At 36.8% G+C, this 24626-nt stretch overlaps 1 protein-coding gene across 1 annotated transcript in view; it reads right to left on the bottom strand.

The window, feature by feature from the left end:
- Window positions 1–24626, bottom strand: part of HNMT (histamine N-methyltransferase) — a 36040-nt gene that overhangs the window by 9896 nt on the left and 1518 nt on the right. Inside the window, exons 2-4 of the mRNA XM_079710493.1 lie at window positions 19136–19188; window positions 2880–2987; window positions 1705–1835 (exon numbers count right to left, since the gene is read on the bottom strand). Of these exons, the coding sequence (XP_079566619.1) occupies window positions 1705–1835; window positions 2880–2987; window positions 19136–19188 (292 nt within the window). The remainder of the gene's footprint in view (window positions 1–1704; window positions 1836–2879; window positions 2988–19135; window positions 19189–24626) is intronic.

Here is a 24626-nt window from a genome sequence, read left to right as displayed (position 1 = left end):
ATTCTGTACACTAAAGAGAACAGTCTTACATATATTTTTCATTTTGTTTTATGTCATATTACCTTATTTAGAGCATTCACTGGTATGTTTGTAGAATACAGATTTTTTTAAATGCTAAAAAAAAATTTTTTTTTATAAGAATGGGATCCAGAGCATATGTAGAGGGCTTGGCTTTTTTTTTTTTTTTTTTTTTTTTTTTTTTTGTGGTACACGGGCCTCTCACTGTTGCGGCCTCTCCTGTTGCGGAGCACAGGCTCCGGATGTGCAGGCTCAGCGGCCATGGCTCACGGGCCCAGCCACTCCGCGGCATGTGGGATCCTCCCGGACCAGGGCATGAACCCGTGTCCCCTGCATTGGCAGGCGGACTCTCAACCACTGTGCCACCAGGGAAGCCCAAGGGATTGGCTTTTGATAAAGGGAGGCTTTTGTAATAAGAGGAAAGAAAGACATGGTGCGTACACGTGCAGCTATGTTTGTAATTTTGGAGAGTGAAAGATGATTTTCTACCTGATGGTTTCTCTTTTTGCTACAGAATAGGACATGAGGTCATCAGTTGGAAATGAATGGTGGAGGAGGGGTTACAGGAGGTATAAGGAGAGAGAGGGAGGTATGAAATAGTTATACAGGTGACCCTTGAACAAGGCAGGGGTTAGGAGCACCAACACTCTGTGCACAAATATTCACACATAACATAGAGTTGGCCCTCCCTATATGCAGTTTCTCTGTTTCTGGAGTTCTGCATCCAGTCATGTAGCATTTATTATTGAAAAAATCCACATATAAGTGGACCCACGCAGTTTGAACCTGTGTTGTTCAAGGGCCAGCTGTATGAGAAGGTGGGAAAGTAAGCCTAGTAGAGAAACATAGGTTTGCTGAGCAATGTAAAGCACTCCCTTATAGGTAAAAGATTTTGTCTGCTAAGAAAGCAAAGATGTAGGATTGCCTGGATATGCTGATCTTGGAGTCATTTCTTCCTATGCTTTTAAAAACTTTACTCCTTTGGGATGACTGTGCTTGTGGACTATAGAAAGCAAAAAGCATCTTGTTGTTCATCGTGGTATTTCTAAAATATACACATCTTTTAATGGTAGCCAACACCCAAAGCCTATACACCTATATGCTATCCAGATATGTCAGTGACCTCTGGAAGTATGTCCCCATACCACCTACTGAATTGTCTCCCCCTTTCCAAGAAATACACTATAAGTGCTAGACCATGGAAATAAATTCCTATGTAATGACTGACTAATGTCAGTAACACTCTGTTGACCTGAGAAATCATCTAGCCTGCCCTTCTGTCATGTGCACACGAGCCAGGTCATCAAAAGAAGGCAAAAGCAAGAGGATTCAGAAAAACTCTGGGATGTTGGTCCATCCAGACCATTAGAGTTACTGGAGAATTGTGTTAGGATGTGTTACACTCTACTATCTATGAACTTTCAATCCCACAAAAGTTAAGCCAGCATTGAAAAAAAAATCAGTAACTATGGGGGTATTTTGCAGAGAGAAAACTGGCTTTTTAAATGTTACAGAGAATCTCTTAGTATTGTCAACATCTTTAACTTCAATTTGGACAGATAATGGTCACTTGTAAAATCAGAAATCAGATTTACATTTTTCTTTTTAAAGTTAAAATATTAGGTACTCTGAAATATTTCTGAAAAATCTTTCTTCTGAGAGTATATAACAATAAATATTTCTTACCTGAATCATATGAATAAAGTCCCACTTTGGAAGTTCTTTTTTCTCCATCATTCTATTTTGATATTCAGATGATGTCTCCTTATGCCAAGTAAACTTTATGTTCTCGAGGTTTGATGTCTTGGCTACAAGCTCTAAAATACGGAGAAGAGGTGGCACACCATCAATTTTAACTGCAAATTCGGAACCCATTTCCATTTAGCATTTTAATGCAATCAGTGTTATATACATAACAGATATAAAGCACATTTTTCTTTTTTATAAATCTCCAGAAGACCAAAGAGTTCATCCTAGTTTTTCCTCTAGTGTTAAATGAAATTAAAGAATGGAGTCAATAAGAAATAATTATGAGAATCCTGATCAGACATAGGTACTATTATCTCAGTGTTAATGGGAAATCAACTGGTGAATTTTATCAATGGAAAATTGATGTAAGACAAGTGATATGATTCTGTAACTCAGGAGTCAGCAAACCATGGCATGGGCCATATCTTCCCACCACCTATTTTTAAATAGACTGCAAGCTAAAAATATACACTACTTTCTGATTTCATGCTTCTTTCATATCTTGTGCCATTACACTTTAAAATGGTTGAACAAAATCAAAAGAAGAATAATACTTCATGATAGGTAAAAATGATATAAAATTCAAATTTTAGTATTTATAAAGTTTTATTTCAACATACCCGCACTCATTAGTGTATGTATTGTCTATGGCTGCTTTTGGGCTTCAGTGGCAGAGCTGATTAGTTGTGACAGAGACCATGTGGCCCTCTAAGTCTAAAATACTTACTATATGGCCCTTTTTAAAGAAATGTTTCCTGATTTCCTGCTGTAAGCAATGAAACGTAAGCTCTTTAAGGGCAGGGATTCTGTTTAAATACCTCTGAATGAATTAATGACTCTGTCTCTAAGAATAAATATCAAAAATAATAGTTGATGACCAGGGGAGGGATGGAGAGTCAGTTAAAAACAAGGGGGGGGGATTCTAATCACTATTTATATTCTGAGATGTTTAGTCATTCCTGCCAAGAAAACAAATTAATCAGGTTCTTCTCTCAATAAGCTTACAAAGAACATACCACAGCAGCTATGTTGTTAATGATTGAAGGGACACATTTGGGATGACACGCTTTTCAGAATAGAATTTGATATACAGCACCATGGATTACAAGTACCTTTGTACTTGGTGATTTGTTCAGCAGTTGGTTCAACAACTTCATTGTTGATACTAACTCCTGGGTATTGAGCCTGCACTTTGGAGAGGATATGAAGATCAATTTCACCTGGAAGAAAAACATAGGGAACAGATCACCTCAGTCCAGAAAGAAATGATTAAGAATAATTTGAACGAGTTTATTATCTCTAGGAAAGCCCAGCATAAATAAAGAATAATACTCAGCTTTTGCCCTGCCACAATGTCTATGATGCAGAACAGCTAAGTTGTAAGTAGGAATAATAATGTGATTTGAGGAGGGCTATGATTGCTATTCATTCATTCACTCATATAGCCTTTATTTAATATCAATTATTATATTACAGTAAGTCTAAGATGCCCTTCATTATAGGATGCAAACAGCCCTTCTTTTTATATCACTAAATCAGAAAAAACACTGTCAATTATAATTTTAAGATTTCATCAACCGGAAGATGTATATCAATTTCAGAGATGTTAAGTATGAAAAAAACATGCCATAGAATTGATAAATTAGGCTAGGCCAGATGCATACAAAAAATATGTCAAATACAAAATATGTCAGGTATAAAAAAGGATAAAAAAGTATATCAGACATGTGCCCTCAAAAACACCATGGTCTAGTGGTATAGACAGACATGGAAAGAACCCTGGCTGGGTTGGACCAAGGTGGGAAGGAGAAAGGAGACGGTGAGGGGGAGAATAGGAGAAGAGGCCAGAGAGAGGGAAAGCTTCATGGCAGATCACTCCTGAGCTCTGTGTTACAGGGTAAGTGGAGGTTAGCCCAGGGGCTTCTGGGGAAATGGGAATTGCAGGTAGAGAGGACAGGAAGTCAGGAAACAGAATCGTATATGTGGGACTACTGGCAATTCAGAGTTTTGGAATGTTAGTCAAGGCAGTGCCTCCGTGCAAGAGGTGATCTCAGAGAGGTAAATGGAGAGGAAGTTATGGCAGAATAGATATTTATGTATTAATTCATGCACCAATGATTAATTGATTATTTACTATGTGCCAGGCACTGCACTAGGCTCTAGCAAATGATGATAAGAGAAGCAAATAGATACCTACCCTGATAAAAATTTAGCCTGTAGGTGACTATGTAAGAGGGATAGATGATGGTAAGTTGGATAGACTTGAGTTCCAAACCTGTCTGATCCGCTTACTTGGTATTATGACCTTTGGAAATTTGCTTTATCTCTCCAAGGTGCATTTTCCTCATGAGAAAAACAGCAATATTAATAGTACATAATTTATTGGGTGAGAGGATTAAATGAGGCAATGCATATAAAGCACAGTGCAAAATAGAGTTGGCACCTAATAAATATTAGCTGTTCATTATTTTTATTGTTATCATTGAGTCCTTCTCTTTAAAAATCTCTCTTCCTTCCCTATTACTGATGCCTCCAAATTAAGTTTGCACTTTTATTCTCTTAGTTATGATGTTGACCTTCACTAAAACAGACTTATCTGCTGGCAAGGCTAGCATATGAAAATGACATTAGTCTTTAACATTTTGGCATAAATGGCATTAACAGAACCTTTCCAAGGTTAGATATGGCGGGTGAAAAAAGCATGGGTCATAAGACTGAGAGGTCTGAAAAGGAGGAGATGAGGAAGATAAATCACGAACAAAAGATGCTAGACTAGGAAAAGAGGGCCGTCTAATGGTATAATGAGAGTCCCAAGTACTGGTAATGGGAGACAGTGGGGATTACGGGGGGAGAAGATATGGGAAGGAAGCTGAAACAGAGGATGAAGAAGCCTATGTGACAGTTTTCTCCAAAGCCGGTCCCACCAACCTGACACCTTTTAGTCCTTCCTTAATCATTATTCTAGCCGTCATTTATTGGCCACCTATTATTTGTCAAACACTGTGCTAGGCACTTGAATTGAAACATCTCACTTAATCCTGACCACAGTGCTATCACAAACGCCACAGTATTGTTCCCAACTAGATAAGGTGATTTGAGTAATTTGACACTGAGGGGACATTAATGTGCCTAAAGTTTAAGGCATACTTGTCTGACTCCGAAGTGTTTGTTTTTCTAACAACTTCATACTAAGAAATAGGAAAACACCAAATACTAAAAGGACATAGGAAGTTTTTCTCTACAGTAATTATTTTTGGAGGGTACAAAAGATAACTAAGGCAAAAGGCTGACAGGAAAATCTGTGGACTAATGAGAAATAGAGAGATTCCAGCTTGCCCCAAAAGCCCAGAGGCCAAAAGTTCTGTTCTTGTCTCTATCAGCCTAGCCATATATTTTATTTTATTTTATTTTATTTTATTTTTTCTATTAACATGCAATGATTTTATTATTTTTTTAACATCTTTATTGGAGTATAACTGCTTTACAATGGTGTGTTAGTTTCTGCTTCATATCAAAGTGAATCAGTTATACATATACATATATCCCCATATCTCTTCGCTCTTGCGTCTCCCTCCCTCCCACCCTCCCTATCCCACCCCTCTAGGTGGTCACAAAACACCGAGATGATCTCCCTGTGCTATGCGCCTAGCCATATATTTTAGATTTAAAAAATCATTAATTCTGAGGCTCCCAAATCCAACATTTTAAAATTCAGATAGTGGGATCTACCCAAATGGAAGAATGTATCTAGCACATCCCCAGGGCTTGTTCCAATCGTGTCCCTTTCCCAACCTGCAGAATGTTCTACCATAGAGCCACCCAGTCCCGCCTCCTATGGCAATGACAGAGGACACAATTCTAGAATTGCAATGGAGACTCGGAACCCGTAGGTTCATGTAACAACCTCTACAGAGCATAAGCCCACGTGTGGACACAAACCTTCTGTGCATTCACTGCTGGGTCCCTAGCAAAAATGAATGAATAACAAGAGGAGATAATGAAATTATTTCCTCAGGGGGTAGCACATAAAATGCAGTTCTGACTTCATAAGTCAGGTGACCACACTTCTTGTTTGCCAGGGACAGTTGTACTTGCTCCTGGTGCTAATGTCCCATCTGGTTTTGTTTCCCAAGTTTCTTTAATTTTTAACAAAATATTATCACTGCAATTTTATTTTTGAAAATACTTTTTAAAAAAATAACTATATTTTAAAGTTTTTTGTATTGAGATATAGTTGCTTTACAATATTATATTAGTTTTCAGGTGTACAACAGAATGATTCAAAATTTTTATAGATTATACTTCATATGTAGTTATTATAAAATATTGGCTATATTCCCTTTGCTGCTGTACAATATAGCTTATTTACTTCATACATAGTAGTTTGTACTTCTTAATCCCCTACATCTATCTTGCTCCTCCCCCCTTTTCTGTCCCCACTGGTAACCACTAGTTTATTCTCTTTGAGTCTGTTTCTGTTTTGTTATATTCATTCTTTCATTTTATTTTTTAGATTGCACGTATAGATGATAACCAAGTATTTGTCTCTCTCTGTCTGACTTATTTCACTTAGCACAAGTACCTTGTAGGTCCATCCATGTTGTTGCAAATGGCAGAAGTTCTTTTTTTTTATGGCTGAGTAATATTCCATGGTGATATATGTATCACATCTTATTTATCCATTCAACTGTTGATGAACACTTAGGTTGCTTCCGTATCTTGGTTATTGTAAATAATACTGCTGTGAACATTGGGGTGCATGTACCTTTTTGAATTAGTGTTTTTGTTTTCTTTGGCTATATACCCAGGAGTGGAATTTCTGGATCATTTGATAGTTCTAGTTTTAGTTTTTTGAGGAATCTCCATACTGTTTTCCATAGCGGCTGCACCAATTTACATTCCTACCAACAGTGTCCTAGGGTTCCCTTTTCTCCACATCCTTGCCAACATTTGTTATTCGTAAACTTTTTGATGACATAAAAGAACTATTTTATAAATTGACCGATATAATAAAAACAGTTTGTTCAATAAATAAATATTTCAAAAAACTGTAATAATTTTACTCCTTTTACTCCCTCCCACTCTCACTCTTAAAAGTATCCTGGGTTTGACAATAAACAATGTCACCATGCTCGTAAGACACTTATTTTCTGTGTTATGTTTGTTATTTATAACAGACTCTATTATTTCTTATTGTGAGATTATATATATATATATATATATATATATAGAGAGAGAGAGAGAGAGAGAGAGAGATCTCCCATAAGACAATATATTCCTTAATCTCATACCATATGTAGTTTGCATTCTTGTATCACTCAGAAATAAGAGAAATGCATTTAAAAAAATTATTTATATGAACCTCTTTCCCCCAAAAAAGAGAGTCAGTGGAGAGGTAGTTCAGATGTTCTGTAGTATTACAGTCTAAACATGTAGCATTCAGTTCTAAATAAATTTAGTTACAAATATTTTCTTGATACATCACCTATACTGTTTACTTTCCATCCAGACATCCAAGCTTTGCTCTTTTCTTCATCTTCCCTCCCTGGCCACCTGTAAGTTTTCCTGCTAAATGTTTCTTTACTTCCTCTTTTCCATCCATACTAGCAATGTCCTTGTTTAGGCCCAAATTACCTATCTCTTGGAATACTAAAATAATAACCTAAACATTCAGCCTGTCTCTGCTGAACTTTGTCTCCCTCAAAGCCATCACTACAACAACCATTTAAAACCCTGAGCTAATAAGCAAGCCCAATATTTCTGAGGTTAAAACCTTCTGATGGCTAATCAACTGGATTAAGTCCAAACTCCTTAACTGAGCACAGACCACCTTGCCTGCTTTCTTGTTCTCATCTCTCACAGCTTCATGTTTTGAAACTCTTGTCTCTGGGAACCCTGAATTTCTTGTATTTCTACGCTTCGCTCTCCCCCTCGCCCTCCCCCACTGACATCATGACTCTTCCATACATTTTGCCTGTGCTCGCTCCTCTGCCAGGAAGACTCTTCCCTCACCGCCTCATTCCATCTGACTGACTCTTAGGCATGAACTCTTCCACACATCACTAACTACCTCGGTAGTCTTTCTCACAGAGCCTAGCAGTAACATCAGAATCCTTCAGACAGAAGCTGCCAGTTATTTGACTGGAGTTGGCAACACAGATAAAACCTTGTGTTCCCTGATCTGAATTATTGCTTTAATTCACTTATTTTATTCACTAGCAAAGGCTTGATTCCAATGAGTTTGTTAAAAAGTATCAAGGACTCTAAAATGCTAGATTAAGCAACTGAGCAGGTTGATCATTAATCACTGAAAAGCATGTGAAGGGTTATCAGACCCTATAGTACCATGAGCCAACAGTAAAGAGATTCAAACAATGAAAAAAAAAAAAAAAGAAAGAAGATTATTTGTTCTTTCTCGGCTGAATCCTTCTGAATAGGAGCCATAACACTATGAATGTGTTCCAGTATCAGACGTTAAATGCCCTATAAAGGCTTTTAAAGAGCACCCAAGCCAAACTAATATGCCAAAAGAATGGGGGAAAGTAAACTAGAAATGAATCAGTCAAATAACTCAGAAATTCTCCACAAATTCAGGGTAAACAAAAGAAATGTGGAAGCCAGCAGTCTGCTGCTTTTATTGTGCATCGCAGAGCCTTCTGGAAATCTTAACTTTCAGGTCCAGAAAACAATATTTAAGAGGAATAAGGCAGTACTTATTCATTTTATAGTCAGTCTCCTTTCATATATGATCTCTCGTTAGGCATTGCTTGATCAGAATTCTGGCAATTGTAGACTACTTATTGATGACATCCTAAGCCTTTAGGCCAGCAGTTGTTTGAGTTAACTAAAGCCTTATTATTACATGTTTCCCCCTAAAGCTTTGGAACAAAATCTGCAAAGTTTCCTGTGACAAATGGAAAAATTATAGGGATTAAGTAAACTCTTTTCAATATACCATCCTTCTTTTTTTTTTCTTTTCTTTCCTTCCCTCCCGCACCCCCTTTTGTGACTAGCAAAGCAAATTAATGATTTTGGAGTCTGGGCATTTTATGATGATGTAACTGATTTTCTCAGTTGATCAATATGTGGACCTTGAGCAAAGTTAGGAAAATCCAAACATGTGTCAGCATGAATCAAAGATTATTTTCCATTAGTCTGAGTTGTGGGTTGCTTTTTTTGTTTGTTTTTTTGTGTTTTTTTTCTATTAGGCTGGGTTGTGGGTGTTTTGTTTTTTTTTCTGTTCTGTTCACTCCTGTGTTATTTTCTATCCTGACTTTTTGATTTGGGAAGTTAAATGAAAACTAAATTTTTAAAATCTCCTTCCTTGCAAATCTCTTTCCTTTGTACTACTCCGTCCCTCAAATCAGCTACAACTATATAGTATGACTTCCCATGTCTCCTTTCTGACCTAAGTTGAGTGTTTTACTTAATTTCACAGTCAGATATTTTTGTGGTTATAATACCTTGCTTTCACATGGGCCATATTTTAAATGCATCATACCTATATTTGAAGAGCGACATATAATTGAAACCTGACAGTGGAACTTAAAAAGTTCAAAAATAGGGAAAAGGTAGGGATATTATCTTCCAGACAACTTTTCTCCAGTCCCTGAACTTCAAGGATATATTTCATGAGATAGCAGAGGAATGTTGCCTTTTTGCTTGAAATCTGAGGTCATTTGGTTAAAAAGGAAAAGTTAGAGGCTATAGAGAAAATTGAACTCAAATTTAGTATTCACTAGAAATATCTTATGCAAATTTGTTAATATCTCTGCCCTTTAAATTGCATATCTGTAAATTAGGGATAATATGGTCTACTCTGCAGGGTCACTCTGAATGGTTTTTTTTTTTTTTTTTTTCTTTTTTTTTTTTTATTATTAGTTTCTGCTTTATAACAAAGTGAATTAGTCATACATATACATCTGTTCCCACATCCCTTCCCTCATGCATCTCCCTCCCTCCCACCCTCCCCATCCCGCCCCTCCAGGCGGTCACAGAGCACCGAGCTGATCTCCCTGTGCTCTGTGGCTGCTTCCCACTAGCTAGCTACCTTACGTTTGGTAGTGTATATATGTCCATGCCTCTCTTTCACTTTGTCACAGCTTACCCTTCCCCTTCCCCATATCCTCAAGTCCATTCTCAAGTAGGTCTGTGTCTTTACACTCTGAATGTTAAAGCCATTATATGGAGATAATTTACCACAGTTCATGATATATAGTAATAATTCAATAAATTAAAGTTATTATACATTAATTCAACAAATATTTTTAAGCACCTACTAAATGCTAGGTTCTAATCACTGGAGATACAGCAATGAATAAAATAGACAAAAACATCCAACCATTATGGATGATGATAAGTCCCATGGAGAAAACCAAGGCAAAAAATAGCAAGGGGAAGCCATGAGGGGAAGCTCTGTGATTTTCAGTTGGGTGGTCATGTAAGCCTCCAGGAAAAGGTGACATTTAAGAGAAGGCTGAAGGAGACTGGGAAAGAAGGAAATGAAGATTTGCCTTTCTAAATGGGCAGCTCCATAATAAAATGACACTGTGAAAGAGCACTCATCATGTATTCGTGATGGCTTGTCTTTCTGACTGAGCTACATTCAATGAAACACAAAGCCCAGCTTGAGAACCCTGGGGCTGCCCCAAATAAGAACATCCTCCATGCCAAGAAAATGGAGGATTAAAGACTGGTCAAGTTATCTCCAGCCATTTGATTTCCGTCTATTCTTGCTTCATTTCTAATATCAAAATATATGTGAATTCTTTAGAGTATCAGCAGGAAAAATTTTATTCTATTACAGTTGCATTAAGATTACAATCTTCCTTTTTCCCTCTACTAGAGTATCAGGCACAAAAAAATTGTTTCTAGGGAAAAAAATTGCCCAGATAACTCTCTGCTTATTGATGAAAAATAATTTCAGCTATGGGTTTGCAACCAGAACAAGAACAATCTGATTCTGAGCTGCAGTGTAAAAGATAAAACATTCTTGACGAGATCCCTTCTCTTTTCTCTCTCTTTTGCCCCCCTGGGAGCCTCAATATGGAGGCAGTTCTGTCAGTATGGAAAGACAAGAGTAGAATATTAAAATAGCTGGAGAGTCTCAGGAAGGGGATTATAAATATAAATTCTGAGCCAAAAGGGCATTGCCATTTACTCTCATGTGTCTTCTGGCTGTTGGCCCAGGAACAATACTGCCTGATTGCTTTGCAACTTCAGAAGAAAAGCCATGCTACCAAAATGTTCTATGAAACACAAACATAGAGAAAATGTCCCAAAGGGTGCTGAACACTGAAGTGTAGAGATATTTCATAAACAACTCAAAAAAGACTGCGTTTTGCCTTACCTTTCAATTTATACATTTTAAACATAAAGATATTTGCTACTTCAGCACATACATAGAGAGGTACATTCTATACCTACCATATTATGATGTTTATAAGTTATATTGAATTACCCTTAATAAAGTAGCAACTTTCTTCTACCTTCATCATGCCCAAAGACAGGATTTATAAGATGAAACTACTTGAGCTGACAAAGTCAGTCCAAGATAATCACGTAGTTGGTGTGATTTCATCAATATCAGCATGCATCCGTGTTCTTACGCGCTCTTAACCTTCACTATCTCTCATTTGACCCTTACACCATTGGCCCGCCACATTAATAGTGGTTAAAACACAAATGTTGCTGAGGAAAATTTTCCACCCTAGTGTGCGTAAAGTCTGAGAGCCTGTTACCCTTGTAGAAAAAAAAAGCAAGAAATAATCAACAGAAAACATCAAGGACCTGAAGGACCAGAGAGCTGACAACCACCATCCTCTTGATCCACATCACCCTCACTCTCATCACCATGGCCACCATGTCCTCGCAGCAGCCATGGGAGAACAGATGGACTCTGAAGAAAAGCTCTGCTACGCTACAACACAAGCGAGATTGTTCTTAAAGTATTCGTATGGGTGCAATACTATTACTGGTGAGTCAGAAATAGCCAAAGGAAAATTGTCATGAAAACGTGTGTCAGAACAGTGCTTTGGGCATCAGCCAAACAGCTGAAGGAACTGTCAGAAGTCAGTGAGTCTTTCTTTACCATCATCTCTCATCAACTATAAAATTATAATTTAAATTGGGTTTATTTTTCCTGTCCCTGGCTGTAAAATTAATACTATAGAAAACTCAAGACATAGAAGTGTAAAGTAAAAATAAAATAAATATCTCACTACTGGAGAGAGCAAAGGTTAATGTTTTGGTTTATTTTCTCCTAAGTTGTTTTTTTCCCCTTTGAGGAAATAATTTTCTTTAGTTTACCCATTATGATTATTATGTATAAGAATTATTTTGACTTTCCCACTTGAGAGTTAAACCATGAATATATCAAAATTTATTTGAAAGTGCTATTTGTATTCTCAAAAACGGGTATGTGGAATAATCAATTTCATTATTAACCTTTTATATATAATATAAATAAAAGTATATATCTAAAAATATATAAATGTGTGCATTTATATGTGGAAATATATATGAATATGTATTTATACATAGAAATACATTTTTATATATAGTTTTATATGTATAGTTATACTTAGTTTTAAGTTTTTTTGCTATTCTGAAGCATCTGACAATGAACTGTGAATTTTTGTGCAAAAATCTTTTTGCAGATTAATTCCAAGAACCAGAATTAATGATTAGAATGAGATCCTTGATCTTTGGTGATATAAAACAAAACAAAACAAACAAAAAAACAGGTGTCAGAAGCTAGCTGCTGAGAAAGGATGCAGGCTAAAGAACTAAAGAACATTCTCAGGGGCCCTCTGGGTAGGCAAGACCAGTCCAATTGCTGGAACTCTTGGAGGTGGGGGGCTGAGGTACAGGGTGGGTGGAGAGGATGTATAGAATCTATGAGGAGAGGCTGAAGCAGCAGCAGGGGCTGTGTTGGGACATCAGGGATTGGCTATTTACCAAGTATGTCAGTATTTTAACAATGAGCATCACAAGGGCCTTCTGCAATAGATGAATATCAGAACTGTTCTTGATATATAATGCCACGCTACTTTCAGGAAAACTTCGTTTCATTTCAAACTCTTACCTTTTGTACATGAAAGCTTTCATGTCACTGTAACCTCATCACTATTGCATATTTGCTTTTTAAATCTTCTCAAATTGTTCTCAGTAAAAATTTGAACTTTTCTTCAAATAGGTTTCTTATATTTTGTACTGAATATATTAGTAGCTCAGCAATCCAGTATTTTTTTTTTTTTTTTTACCATTTCTATCAGTTTGTTATCGTTAATAGAGACAAAGCCTCAAAAGACCTTGGGCATTGACCCCAATCTCTAGGACCCCCAATCCCCTTGTGGCATATATGATTAGGTTCACCATGTATAAAATGAGGATGACAGCAGACACCCTACACCAGGGTTACATGACTGTGTGTATTAAATCACAAAGTTCTTTTCAATAGTGTATGTCAGGTAGAAGCATATTCACCGACTAAGAGACTGTGTCCCAAACTGGCACAAGAACTGGGAAGATATGAACTTGTCCTTCAGCAAAATTGCACATAACCACATGCCACAGACTTTCTAATACATTGTAAAATAATCAAAACTGTAAATGAAAAACACTCAGATGTTGACAAAAAAAGAAATGTGTATCTACCATATTGTTTTCTTCCTATTTTACCTTTATCAGGCCATTACTGCATTCTTATTAATTTTAAGGCTATACAACTGAGTTTATTTGCTTTTCTAAGTATACAGTCATTTAATCTGCAGATAATGATAGTTTTGTCTTCACTCTGCTCATTATCCCCATTTTCCTGTTTCAGGCCTTATTGAATTAGCCAAAACAATCTTGTTTATTTTCGTTTTAATGACAGTGGCTCCAGTATTGTAGCATTATGTTCACGTCTCTCCATTCTGTACTGTGTCTGTCTTTAACAGTACTTTCATGTTCACTGAAAGTTTTAAATACAATACAATGAGGTAAACTATTTTGCTGAATTTATATATGTAGAATAGTTTTTTTCAAAATAGCATAATTATGAATGCCTTTAACAATACTTTATATCTGATGCCCCAAATTATCTGAAGTAGACAGTCCTAAATCCTACAGATTAATAATTGACTAGAGTCCATATCCTTCCGGTTATGGAATAAGTGCTAGCATGCTTCACATAAGTAAAACAGTTCTTACTCATGTCAAGTTAGAAAGCAATTAGAATCCAGACAAAAATCGTCTGCATGTCTAGAAGTCCTATTTAAACTCTACTTCTTCAATATAACCAAACATGGTGTTAGCCACACCACTCTGAAGAAATGCCTACCTCTTTCTGGAAGGTTACTCATAAGATCATAGATTTTCTGGACTGAAAGCACCTTTAATGGCCCAAACATCCAAGAAATCAGTGCCTGATTCCTTTCCATAGCATATGTGCAAAGTGTTTTTCCAGCCTAAGCTAGTACTCCTAGAGTGACTGCTCTTTATATCCCAAGATGTGTGCTTTCATTTCTGAACAGGTTTGATCATTAGTAAATTCTAATACCGAACAAAGAAATCTCTCTCTTTTAACCACTGGCCCTTTATGGGCAAATATTCTGTGGTTTGCTCAATAGGAAATATCTGAAGATGACAATAAGCACATTCAAATTCTTTTTCTAGGCAAAGAAAGTCCCCCAATTCCCTATATTTCCCCAGTCATTCCTTAGTTGCTGATATAGACTGTTGGATTACTCTAGACCATTGGAAACTTTAACCTTGGCTTCCTACCAGCTCCTGCTTCTAAACTGGATACACTGGCTCTTCCAGTTCTTGCCTTAATTACATTTTTCTACTTCTATCCACCTAGCTTAAACTTCAGGGTCACCTTAACATGTCATTTATGAAAGGAAACAAGATTAATAATCTGATAAAATTAGATTTTCAAATAGCTGGTCTTTACTAAATACAGAATCTCTCTTTTGCCAAGTCGATAATTAACTTTTATATCTATTTAGTACAGTTTGTTGGACTGGACTACAATCAAGAGACTTGGGTTTTATTCTGCCTTGATGGTTCTCAGGCTTTTTGTTTGTAGAATGAGGGTATTGATGGTCTCTAAATTCTCTTCTATTTTTTAATCTCTGTAGTAATGTTGGTGTCCATATATTACAGAATAAGAAGACAACCTAACTCAACATGTGTCAGCATAATTATTTTCCAAAAAATGTTATAAAAGGGTTTATACCACCTGTGTTTCATATGTGAATTGCTTCAGTGGATTAAAAATTTATATATATACTATTATATGTTATGACACCTGAGTTGGTACATAATAGGTTAATAAAAATAAAAGTAGAGAGCTGGATAAAATGAGATTATTTGAGTCCTGTCTAAACCTTATAAAATTTTCTTGCATTTGAACGTAAGAACTGAACAATGCAGCAGATAAAATGATTATCCTTGAAGCAAGGCCCAGAGCAAGGAGAAAACATTGCCCATTACTCCTTCTGGAACCTTTTTCCATGTATAAAATGTGCACTATAAATTAACAGCATTCTCCCTTACCAAAAAGTATGGGTTTCTTTTTCTTCATGTACCATCAAACATAAAGACAACACTCATTAAAAGTTGAATAATGAAGAAGCTCCATTGGGTGGTTTAATTTTAAGAAGCATCAGTGTTGAAGATGGACCAAAAAAGCATGTTCTATGAGACTTAGAATACAATGAAGTTGCTCTCAATAGCTAAAAACAATTGGGAATTCCCCGGCGGTCCAGTGCTTTTACTGCCAAGGGCACGGATTCGATCCCTGGTCAGGGAACTAAGATCCCACAAGCCACAAAAAAAAAAAAAAAAAAAAAAAATTGTTGAAATAAGCATGATATGAATACTCTAAGACCTCGAATAAAGTAAAGCATTCCCGTTGCTCACTTTGTTTCATGAAAGCATACAAACTTATGCACATACACATACAGCATTACACTTCTCTATTTGGCCTTTGTAAAAACTATATGGTCTATATTTCTGTACATGATTTGTTTTTCTCCTGATTTCCTCTCTTTATTTTGTGGATACATATAATATTTATTTCAAACATTCTCCTAACATTAAATATATAATCTATAAATAACAGTGCTGCTTATCAATTGTATTTCACTGATGTAGTAGATCACTTACATGGAAGGAAGTAAGTAAGAAGACCTGGAAAAGTTTTCCATCAACTTCCTTTCTTTTGAACTGCTCAGAGCCCTAATAATTGCTTGGCTTCTGAACTGAATTGCCAAACACCTTTTTCTTTTTTTTTTTTTTTTTTGCGGTACGCGGGCCTCTCACTGTTGTGGCCTCTCCCATTGTGGAGCACAGGCTCTGGACGCGCAGGATCAGCGGCCATGGCTCACGGGCCCAGCCACTCTGCGGCATGTGGGATCTTCCTGGACCGGGGCACGAACCCGTGTCCCCTGCATCGGCAGGTGGACTCTCAACCACTGCGCCACCAGGGAAGCCCCAAACACCTTTTTCTAAAACCTTACATTCTCTCTTAAATTATGAAATCCCTCTCCACCCAAATACCAACCTCTATAGAAGAGACAGAAGACAGATAGGGTACATAGCAGCCCCTGCTCATGCTTCCGAGAAGAAAATCAAACAGGCCCCCAAAGAATATGAACATTAAGTGATATAAATGCAGCAATTTGATTTAGGGAAGTTTTTAGTTTGTTTGCTTTTGGTGTGTTTTTTCATCATGATGGTGAGAATGGTATCACAATTACAAATATATAGAGAGTATTTGCACCAAAGATATGCAGAATAGGATCTGTAGGTATATGGACATCCAAAAGAAAACATCCAGGAAGTAAAACCAGAGAGGCCCATAAGCTAAGACCAGAGTAGAACCCTGTAAAATGCATTATGGGAGCCGAGTACAAGGTGTCAGATGGGGCCAATGGCCTCATTTGCCAGGGACTGGAGTTCAGACACTAATTTGGAAGGATACCTAAGCCACAGGATAATGCAAAAGTCTCAGGCACACTGTAGATTGTGAAACATGTGGCGAACCCATTTCTCTAAGGCAAGTACAGGAAGTTCCTCACTATATAATAATGTATTTTTCTTCTGCGCACGCAGTCCTTGCAGTTAGGCAATGACAGATTATTAGATAAGCATCTCCCAGTTGGTATATAAGCACTCAGACTAACTGAGTGAGGTATCCTTTCCCCCAAAACACTACTCTTTCATGCCAAGGACCTCTAGACCTAGGGGTTTTAAGTGCCTTGCTTTTGATTTCATGTAACTTACTTGAGCAGTGAAGACTAAGTATTTACAGCTTGAATTTCTCTTGCAGTTCTTATGTTTCTGATCAGTTTCTTATGAAGAATGAGCTTAAAGGGCACCCATATTCTCCCCAAGGCAGAGCTTGTTATTAATACAATGTTAGGGCTCAGTCAGAAGAACACCAAGTGCTGCTCCCTCTGTTTGGAAAAGTTCTCTGTATTAGCCCCTATGTGCACCTTTATGTAAGGAATCACTGTGTGGGGCAAATGTTCCTTTCTCTAGATAGCTTATAAGCATCTTGATAAATTTACATTAGAAATTCAATTAACTTTATATTAAAAGGTCAATTAACTTGGCCACGGTAGAGATTGTTTTTAATTACTTTTCCTTGTAGGGCTTCTTTTCTTGTCCAAGCAGAAGTGACACTATCAAATGATAGTCTCATTGCCTGTGGTTGCCTGAAATTCATTTGCAAAACACACTGAAAATGACTGTCTTGGTTAAATGAATTAATAGGACACTCTTTGGGCAATTCATCACTCTTATAAACCTTAGGACATAAAATATCACAAGCAATAATAGAGTATTTTAGCTTAAACACACTGTATTAGATCATTCATGACAGTATCTTTCATTACCTGTCCTTGTTGGTTTCTGTTTTCTTGGTGAAAGATGATAATAATGTAAAATTATTTTAAGAGTCAGTCCTTATTACATTATATTACAGTGTATTTTATGAAAAATGAGCAAATGATGACATCAAAAACTAGCTATCCTATTCCATTAGAGGGCTCTTGGTTATCTTTGTGTTAAGATGGGCACAATTCAACTCATTCATGTAGGATTAGAACATTACCCTTAGAAGACTCAAGAGATTACCATTTGGCACTATGTGACAAGTGGTAATGTAGTGTCCACTTGTTACCAAGTTGTAACCTATACTAACCATCACTCCGTGGTTACTTCAAATGAAAACAATAATAAGGATATAAACATATGAATAATATGTTTAAATATTATATATGACTATATATTATTATATATGGATATATTATATATTATAAATAATATATGACTATATTATATTATTATAGTATTAATATATCATATATATTATATAATATATATATTATTATTATGTTAACTCGGACCTCCAGATGACTAGCAACTTAAAAGTAAAGCAAATACTACTCAGGAGTTTGATATGAGGCAAAGTCTGGAGATGAATTTTCTTGTTTTATTTTTGCAGAAAGGACCTACCTCCACCTTATAGAAGCACTTTATAAACTAATCTATATAAACCTCACTACAAACCTATGAGACAATTCACTGTTCCCATTTTACTGATGAGCAAACTGAAGCTTATGTTTCAGCCAAGTTCACACAATTCATTAGTGGCAGAGTCAGAAACTACACCCACATTAACCTGTCTTTCCAGACTTCCCATTTCCCCTAGGATAAAAGCACTGGCTCTAAGTAATGAGAACATGAACTGCTTACGAAAGGGAGTTGGGGAGTGTGCTGAATTCTTAGAGGGCAGCTTTAGAACTGAGCCAGAGGAAGGGAATGGTTTAGGCCAGTGCAACTCAAAAAGAGTGGGGTCACAAGAGTGTAAATTAACTATGTCATTAAGCATATTTTTCCCCATAGCAATGCTTTCTCAGTGAAAGGAGCTGTGCATTGATTTACATTCCAGTGCACACTTATCTTCTCATGCACCACTAATAGTTTGCAAACCATTAACCAGTCTATGGACCTTGCTTTAAGTGGCACAAGCTTAAGGAATGTCTTATGAAATTTCCCTTTTCTGTGAACAGTTAAATCATTTTGGATCAAAGTTATCCTCAAAGTTATCCTATATTTTTTCCATTTATATAAAAAAATAAGAAAGCCACACATATCCATATCATAGATAATAATGAAGGCCGATGTCCTAAACCCTATAAATCTATGCGGATATTAATCTTAGTTGAAGTAGTATGTCTCTTACTAGTTTTAATAATCTAATCTCTGCCAAAAGCAAAGGAAAATGGCTTTCCTAAAGAATGAACAATATTGCTGTCAGACAGCATGATGTTTGGAGCGAAATACAAATTTTAAAATGTGTTATTCATACCTGCACCTCCACCAATGCTTAGAATCTTAATTTCAGATTTTGTGTCTCCAATACTGAAAAAGAAAAAAAAATGTAGTTTAAGAAAAATGTGCCAGGTGGTTTGTAAAATCTGATCATCAAGTCTAGTTGAAGAGAACAGACTAAAATTACAGTGAACAAAAACTAGGCCAACAAGAAAGGCCTCAATCATTTCAGTGGTTATATTGCTGTCTTCAGAAATCTTTAGAAGGTTCCACTTATTACCAATGTTGAACTGGGATACTTTTAGAAACAGCACTATAAACATCTCAGAGGTAGGAAATAGCATTTGTTTGAAGATTGTTTGGAGAACAAAAACAGAAAAAGTGGGCTTTGAGTCTGGTAATATATAAGCCATTCATTGTAGATGGGAGAAAGGCTAAGGTGATTCATACTCTCTCTGATATTTGCCTCCTTTCCTTCTTCTTGCTAACTTCCTTTCAATAAACAAATGTTTATTAAACATTTATTATGTGCCTATCCTAAGCACTGATACATAAAAATGAAAAGACCACTTTGCTCTTAAGTTGAAATGTGAGACAAAAAAGCCCAGTATTATGGCTCTATGCAGAGATAGAGTGGAATTGATGGACTGGGATGCAACAGTAGGACTTTCTTTAAACTGATGTAAAAAAAAAAAAAAAAATGAGGGGTCAGAAAAAGGACGAGGTGCACAATGCCTGCCACGTTGAGAATTTGGATGACTGGGTGAAGCGTGGTATCTAAAAGGAAGCTGGACAATATGATTTTATGGCAAGTTTATGTTTTGTCAGTTTTTTTTGTGTTTTTTTGGGGGGAGGTTTTGATAAATCTGAATTCAACAGACATTTGGATATGCAAGATTGAAGCTGGGTAGGAGAGAGATCAGGATTGATGATGTATTCTGGAGAATTATCATATAGTAATGGTCGAAACTAGGAGAATAGATTCTATCACCCAAGGGTATAGCAAAGAGAAGAGCAGTGGGATTATGACAAGATACCAACTTTTAAAAGTCAAGGGATAATGGGAAACACACAAAGAAGACAGAGAGGAAAGCAGTAAAGCTCAGAGAGATGATAAGAGAATTAGAGAAGGAAAAGGCCATTGTACGTGGCAGACTGTACTACTAGAACATAAAAAAAGGACAACTCTCCATTGAATTTGGCAATATGAATATCTTTGATAATAGCAGCTTTAAAAGGTGGTTGAGGGCAGGAGTCAGATGGCAGTGGGATTAAAAGTGAACTCAATAAAGAAGAAGAAGATCTAGAGATTTTTGAAAAAGGATGAAAGAGTGAGAACGAAAAAGGGAGACTGCTAGAGAGGAAACATGAACTGAAAGAATGGTGCTTGTTTGTTTGTGCTTCAGGATGGAAAAGAAGCCTAGCTTTTGGCTAAAGTGAAGAGCCTTCCCAGAGTAATAGGAAGAAGACAGATTGAAGCAGAGTTCTTAAGGACACTGGGAAACACAGAGTCAAGGACACCTATGAATGAGTTGCCTTCCTCAGTTCTAATTATCTTCCAGTTCATAATCATGAGTCCTAATACACCCAACCCTGTCTGTGCTCTTGGTTAATTCTTAAAAATGCTTCTATCACTAGCTAGCATAGCGAACAGAACACCTAGGTTGAAATCCTAGCTTCTAGTATGTAACCTTGAGCAAGTTATTTAACTTCTCTGTACCTTTATTACTGATTCTAAGAAATAGGATAATAATACCACCTACCTTATAGGGTTATAATTATAGTATCTGCCTTATGGAGGAGTTGTGAGGATTAAATGATATAACTGATGTGAATCTTTTAGAAATGTGTCTGCACATGACAAGCACTCAACTTATTATTATTATTCCAGGCACAGCTAAGTGATTTATATGACTTAACTCTTTTTAAAAAAAAAATTTTATTGAAGTATAGCTGATATACAATGTTGTATTAATTACTGCTGTACAGCAAAATGACTCAATTATACATATATATACAGTATTTTTTTATATTCTTTTCCATTATGGTTTATCGTAGGATACTGAATATAGTTCTCTGTGCTATACAGTAGGACCTTGTTGTTTATTTACTCTGTATGTAAAAGCTCACATCTGGGACTTCCCTGGTGGTGCATTGGTTGAGGGTCTGCCTGCCGATGCAGAGGACACAGGTTCGATCCCTGGTCCGGGAGGATCCCACGTGCCGCGGGGTGGCTGGGCCCGTGCGCCACAACTACTGAGCCTGTGCTCTAGAGCCCACAAGCCACAAGTACTGAGCCTGCGTGCCACAGTACTGAGCCCGTGTGTCACAACTGCTGAGCCTGTGTGCCTAGAGCCTGTGCTCCACAGCGGAAGAGGCCACTGCGATGAGAAGCCTGTGCACCGCAATGAAGAGTAGCCCCTGCTCGCCTCAACTAGAGAAAGCCCGCACGCAGCAACGAAGACCCACAGCAGCCAAAAATAAATAAATAGATAAATAAGTAAATTTATTTAAAAAAAAAAAGCTCACATCAGCTAACCCCAACCTCCCACTCCATCCCTCCCCCAACCCCCTCCTCCTTGGCAACCACCAGTCTGTTCTCTGTGTCCGTGATTCTGTTTCTGTTTCCTAGGTAGGTTCATTTGTGTCACATTGTAGATTCAACATATAAGTGATATCATATGGCATTTGTCTTTCTCTTTCTGATTTATTTCACTTAGTGTAATAATCTCTAGTTGCATCCATGTTGCTGCAAATGGCGTTATTTCTTTTTTTTTTTTTTTTGGCTGCATTGGGTCTCTGTTGCTGCGTGCAGGTTTTCTCTAATTACTCTTTGTTGTAGTGCACAGCTTCTCACTGCAGTGGCTTCTCTTGTTGCTGAGCATGGGCTCTAGGAGCGCAAGCTTCAGTAGCTGCAGCATGCAGGCTCAGTAGTTGCGGCACGTGGGCCCTAGAGTGTGCAGGCTTCAGCAGTTGTGGCTTGCGGGCTCTAGAGCACAGGCTCAGTAGTTGTGGTGCACAGGCGTAGTTTCTCCACAGCTTGTGGGATCTTCTGGACCAGGGATCAAAGCCATGTCCCCTGCATTGGCAGGCAGATTCTTAACCACTGCGCCACCAGGGAAGTCCCACAAATGGCATGGCTGAGTAGTATTCCATTGTGTGTATGTACCACATCTTCTTTATCCATTCATTTGTTGATGGACATTCAGGTTGTTTCCATGTCTTGGCTATTGTGAATAGTGCTGCTATGAACATAGGGGTGCATGTATATTTTTGAATTATAGTTTTGCCTGAATATATGCCTAGGAGTGGGATTGCTGGATCATATGGTAATTCTATTTTTAGTGTTCTGAGGAACCTCCATACTGTTTTCCATAGTGGCTGCACCAACTTACATTCCCACCAACAGTGTAGGAGGGTTCCCTTTTCTCCACACCTTCTCCAGCATTTGTTATTTGTAGACTTTTTAATGATGGTCATTCTGACCGGAGTGAGGTGGTACCTTATTGTAGTTTTGATTTGCATTTCTCTAAGAATTAGCAATGTTGGGCATCTTTTTATGTGCCTGTTGGTCATCTGTAGTGAATTAACTCTTTGAATTCTTACAACTCCTCTATGAGTTAGATACTATTATCATCCTATTTCATATATTATGATGATAACTAAGAATTATTGAAAACTTGCTATTTTCTGGGCAAGGATCTAAAGGCATTATATGTTACAACAACAAACTTTACTATTTACAGCTGTATGCTGTAACCATCCTCACCCTGCTTACCACCTCCAGATAGGGGATTGAATAATTCCTCTGTGAAAAAATAATCCATTTCACTAAATAAACTTATCTATATTGGCATCTGAGAATCTCCCATCAAGTTCAAAATCTACATCGATTACTACAGTGAGCCAACTGCTCAACAGACTGTTCCTGTACATACACAAAGAGGACCTGAACTAATTTTTAGTGCCTCATTATTTGATTGGATGGACAACCAAGACTCATCAGTAGTTGGGGAGCTCCCCTAACATGAGAGAGACCAAAAGAAACAGAAAAGGAGAATTTAGAAGAAACATGCAGAGAGCAGAGGAAAATTTTATAATAGATAAAAGACGGTATTATATCTATGAAAGACGAACAGGATGCTATAAAAAAGGAACATTCTTGGAAATTAAAAATACAATAGCAAACAATAGAGGGCTGAAAGATAAAATTGTGAAAACTGGAAATATAAGAAAATTAGAGAATCAACTGAGAAAGTCTTCTGTTTGATGAATAGAAGTTCCAGAAGGAAAGGAAAAAAAAAAAAAAAACAGAGGGCAGGAATGATTAAATAATACCAAAGCTTCCCTAAACTGAAGGATCTGATCTTAATTGAAATGGCCCAGGGACTACTCACAAAAATGGGTGAGAAAGACCCACACCATAACTCATCATCTTAAAATTTCAGAATACTAGATATGAGAGAAGATCCTAAAAAACAAAAAACAACAAAAAGGTCACAAACCAAAGATGAAGAATTTGAATGGCATTAGATCTCTCAACAGTAACTACAAGACCATGGAAAAATATCTTTAAATTTCTGATATAAAATCATTTTCATTGTAGAGTTTTATACCCTAACTATCTAACAATGATGAGCAAGGAGTGAAAGCATTTTTAAATACACAAAGTCTCAAAAAATTTACCTCCCATGCACTCTTTCTTAGAAAGCTCTTAAAGGATTAGCAGGGAAGAAAAAAAAAAAAAAGACTAAAGAAACCAAGAAAAAAAACAGCATGAGATCCAGAAGCCAGGAATTCAGTACTGGAGAGAGAAGGGAATTTCTAGAAGATGAAATAAATTCCTCATCAATACTTGTATAGCAGGCCAAAAGCAAATCAACCCAGACTGGAAAAAAGAACAGAGAACTCCAGAAAAGATGTTCCCATGAGGAAAAATCAGCAGGTTACTTGATCTGTTGGAATATATTGAGAGGAGATTCATACTTCTGCTTGGGGTATAAGTAGTGATAGGTACATAGGAAGCTAAGTAAATAAACTAAAATCAAGACAATAGTTAACTCTAGGAAAAACAAAAGGCTGTACATGAAAGGAAATATAATGATAATAGTAATGATAGTATAAATGCATTGTTCAATTATGAAAAATATTTACACAGGCAAAATGATATGATATAAACAAATTAACCAGAATTTAGACATATATATATATATATACATACACATATATATTATATATACCCACTATATATATATATATGTTGTATTGACATGATGGGGAGAGGGATGTGCATGTTTATTTAGCTACTTTAATACATCAAAATTAAGAAAGAGAATAACATGTTATTTAGAATTAGGAAAGAAAATTCCATAAGCAACAACCAAATGTTTTCAGAGTGTTGAAAGTGGTTGTCTCCGGAAAGCCCGAATCAGGAATGGAAGTGGGTAAGGCAAGGAACCACTATTTTTGTTGTTGTTACTCTAAGCATCCATAGTATGTCTTCAAACCAAACGGATGGCTGAAGTAAA

The sequence above is a fragment of the Hyperoodon ampullatus genome (genome assembly GCF_949752795.1).
Source record: "Hyperoodon ampullatus genome assembly, chromosome: 8".
Lineage (NCBI taxonomy): Eukaryota > Metazoa > Chordata > Mammalia > Artiodactyla > Ziphiidae > Hyperoodon > Hyperoodon ampullatus.
This window is presented reverse-complemented; position numbering and strand designations above follow the sequence as displayed.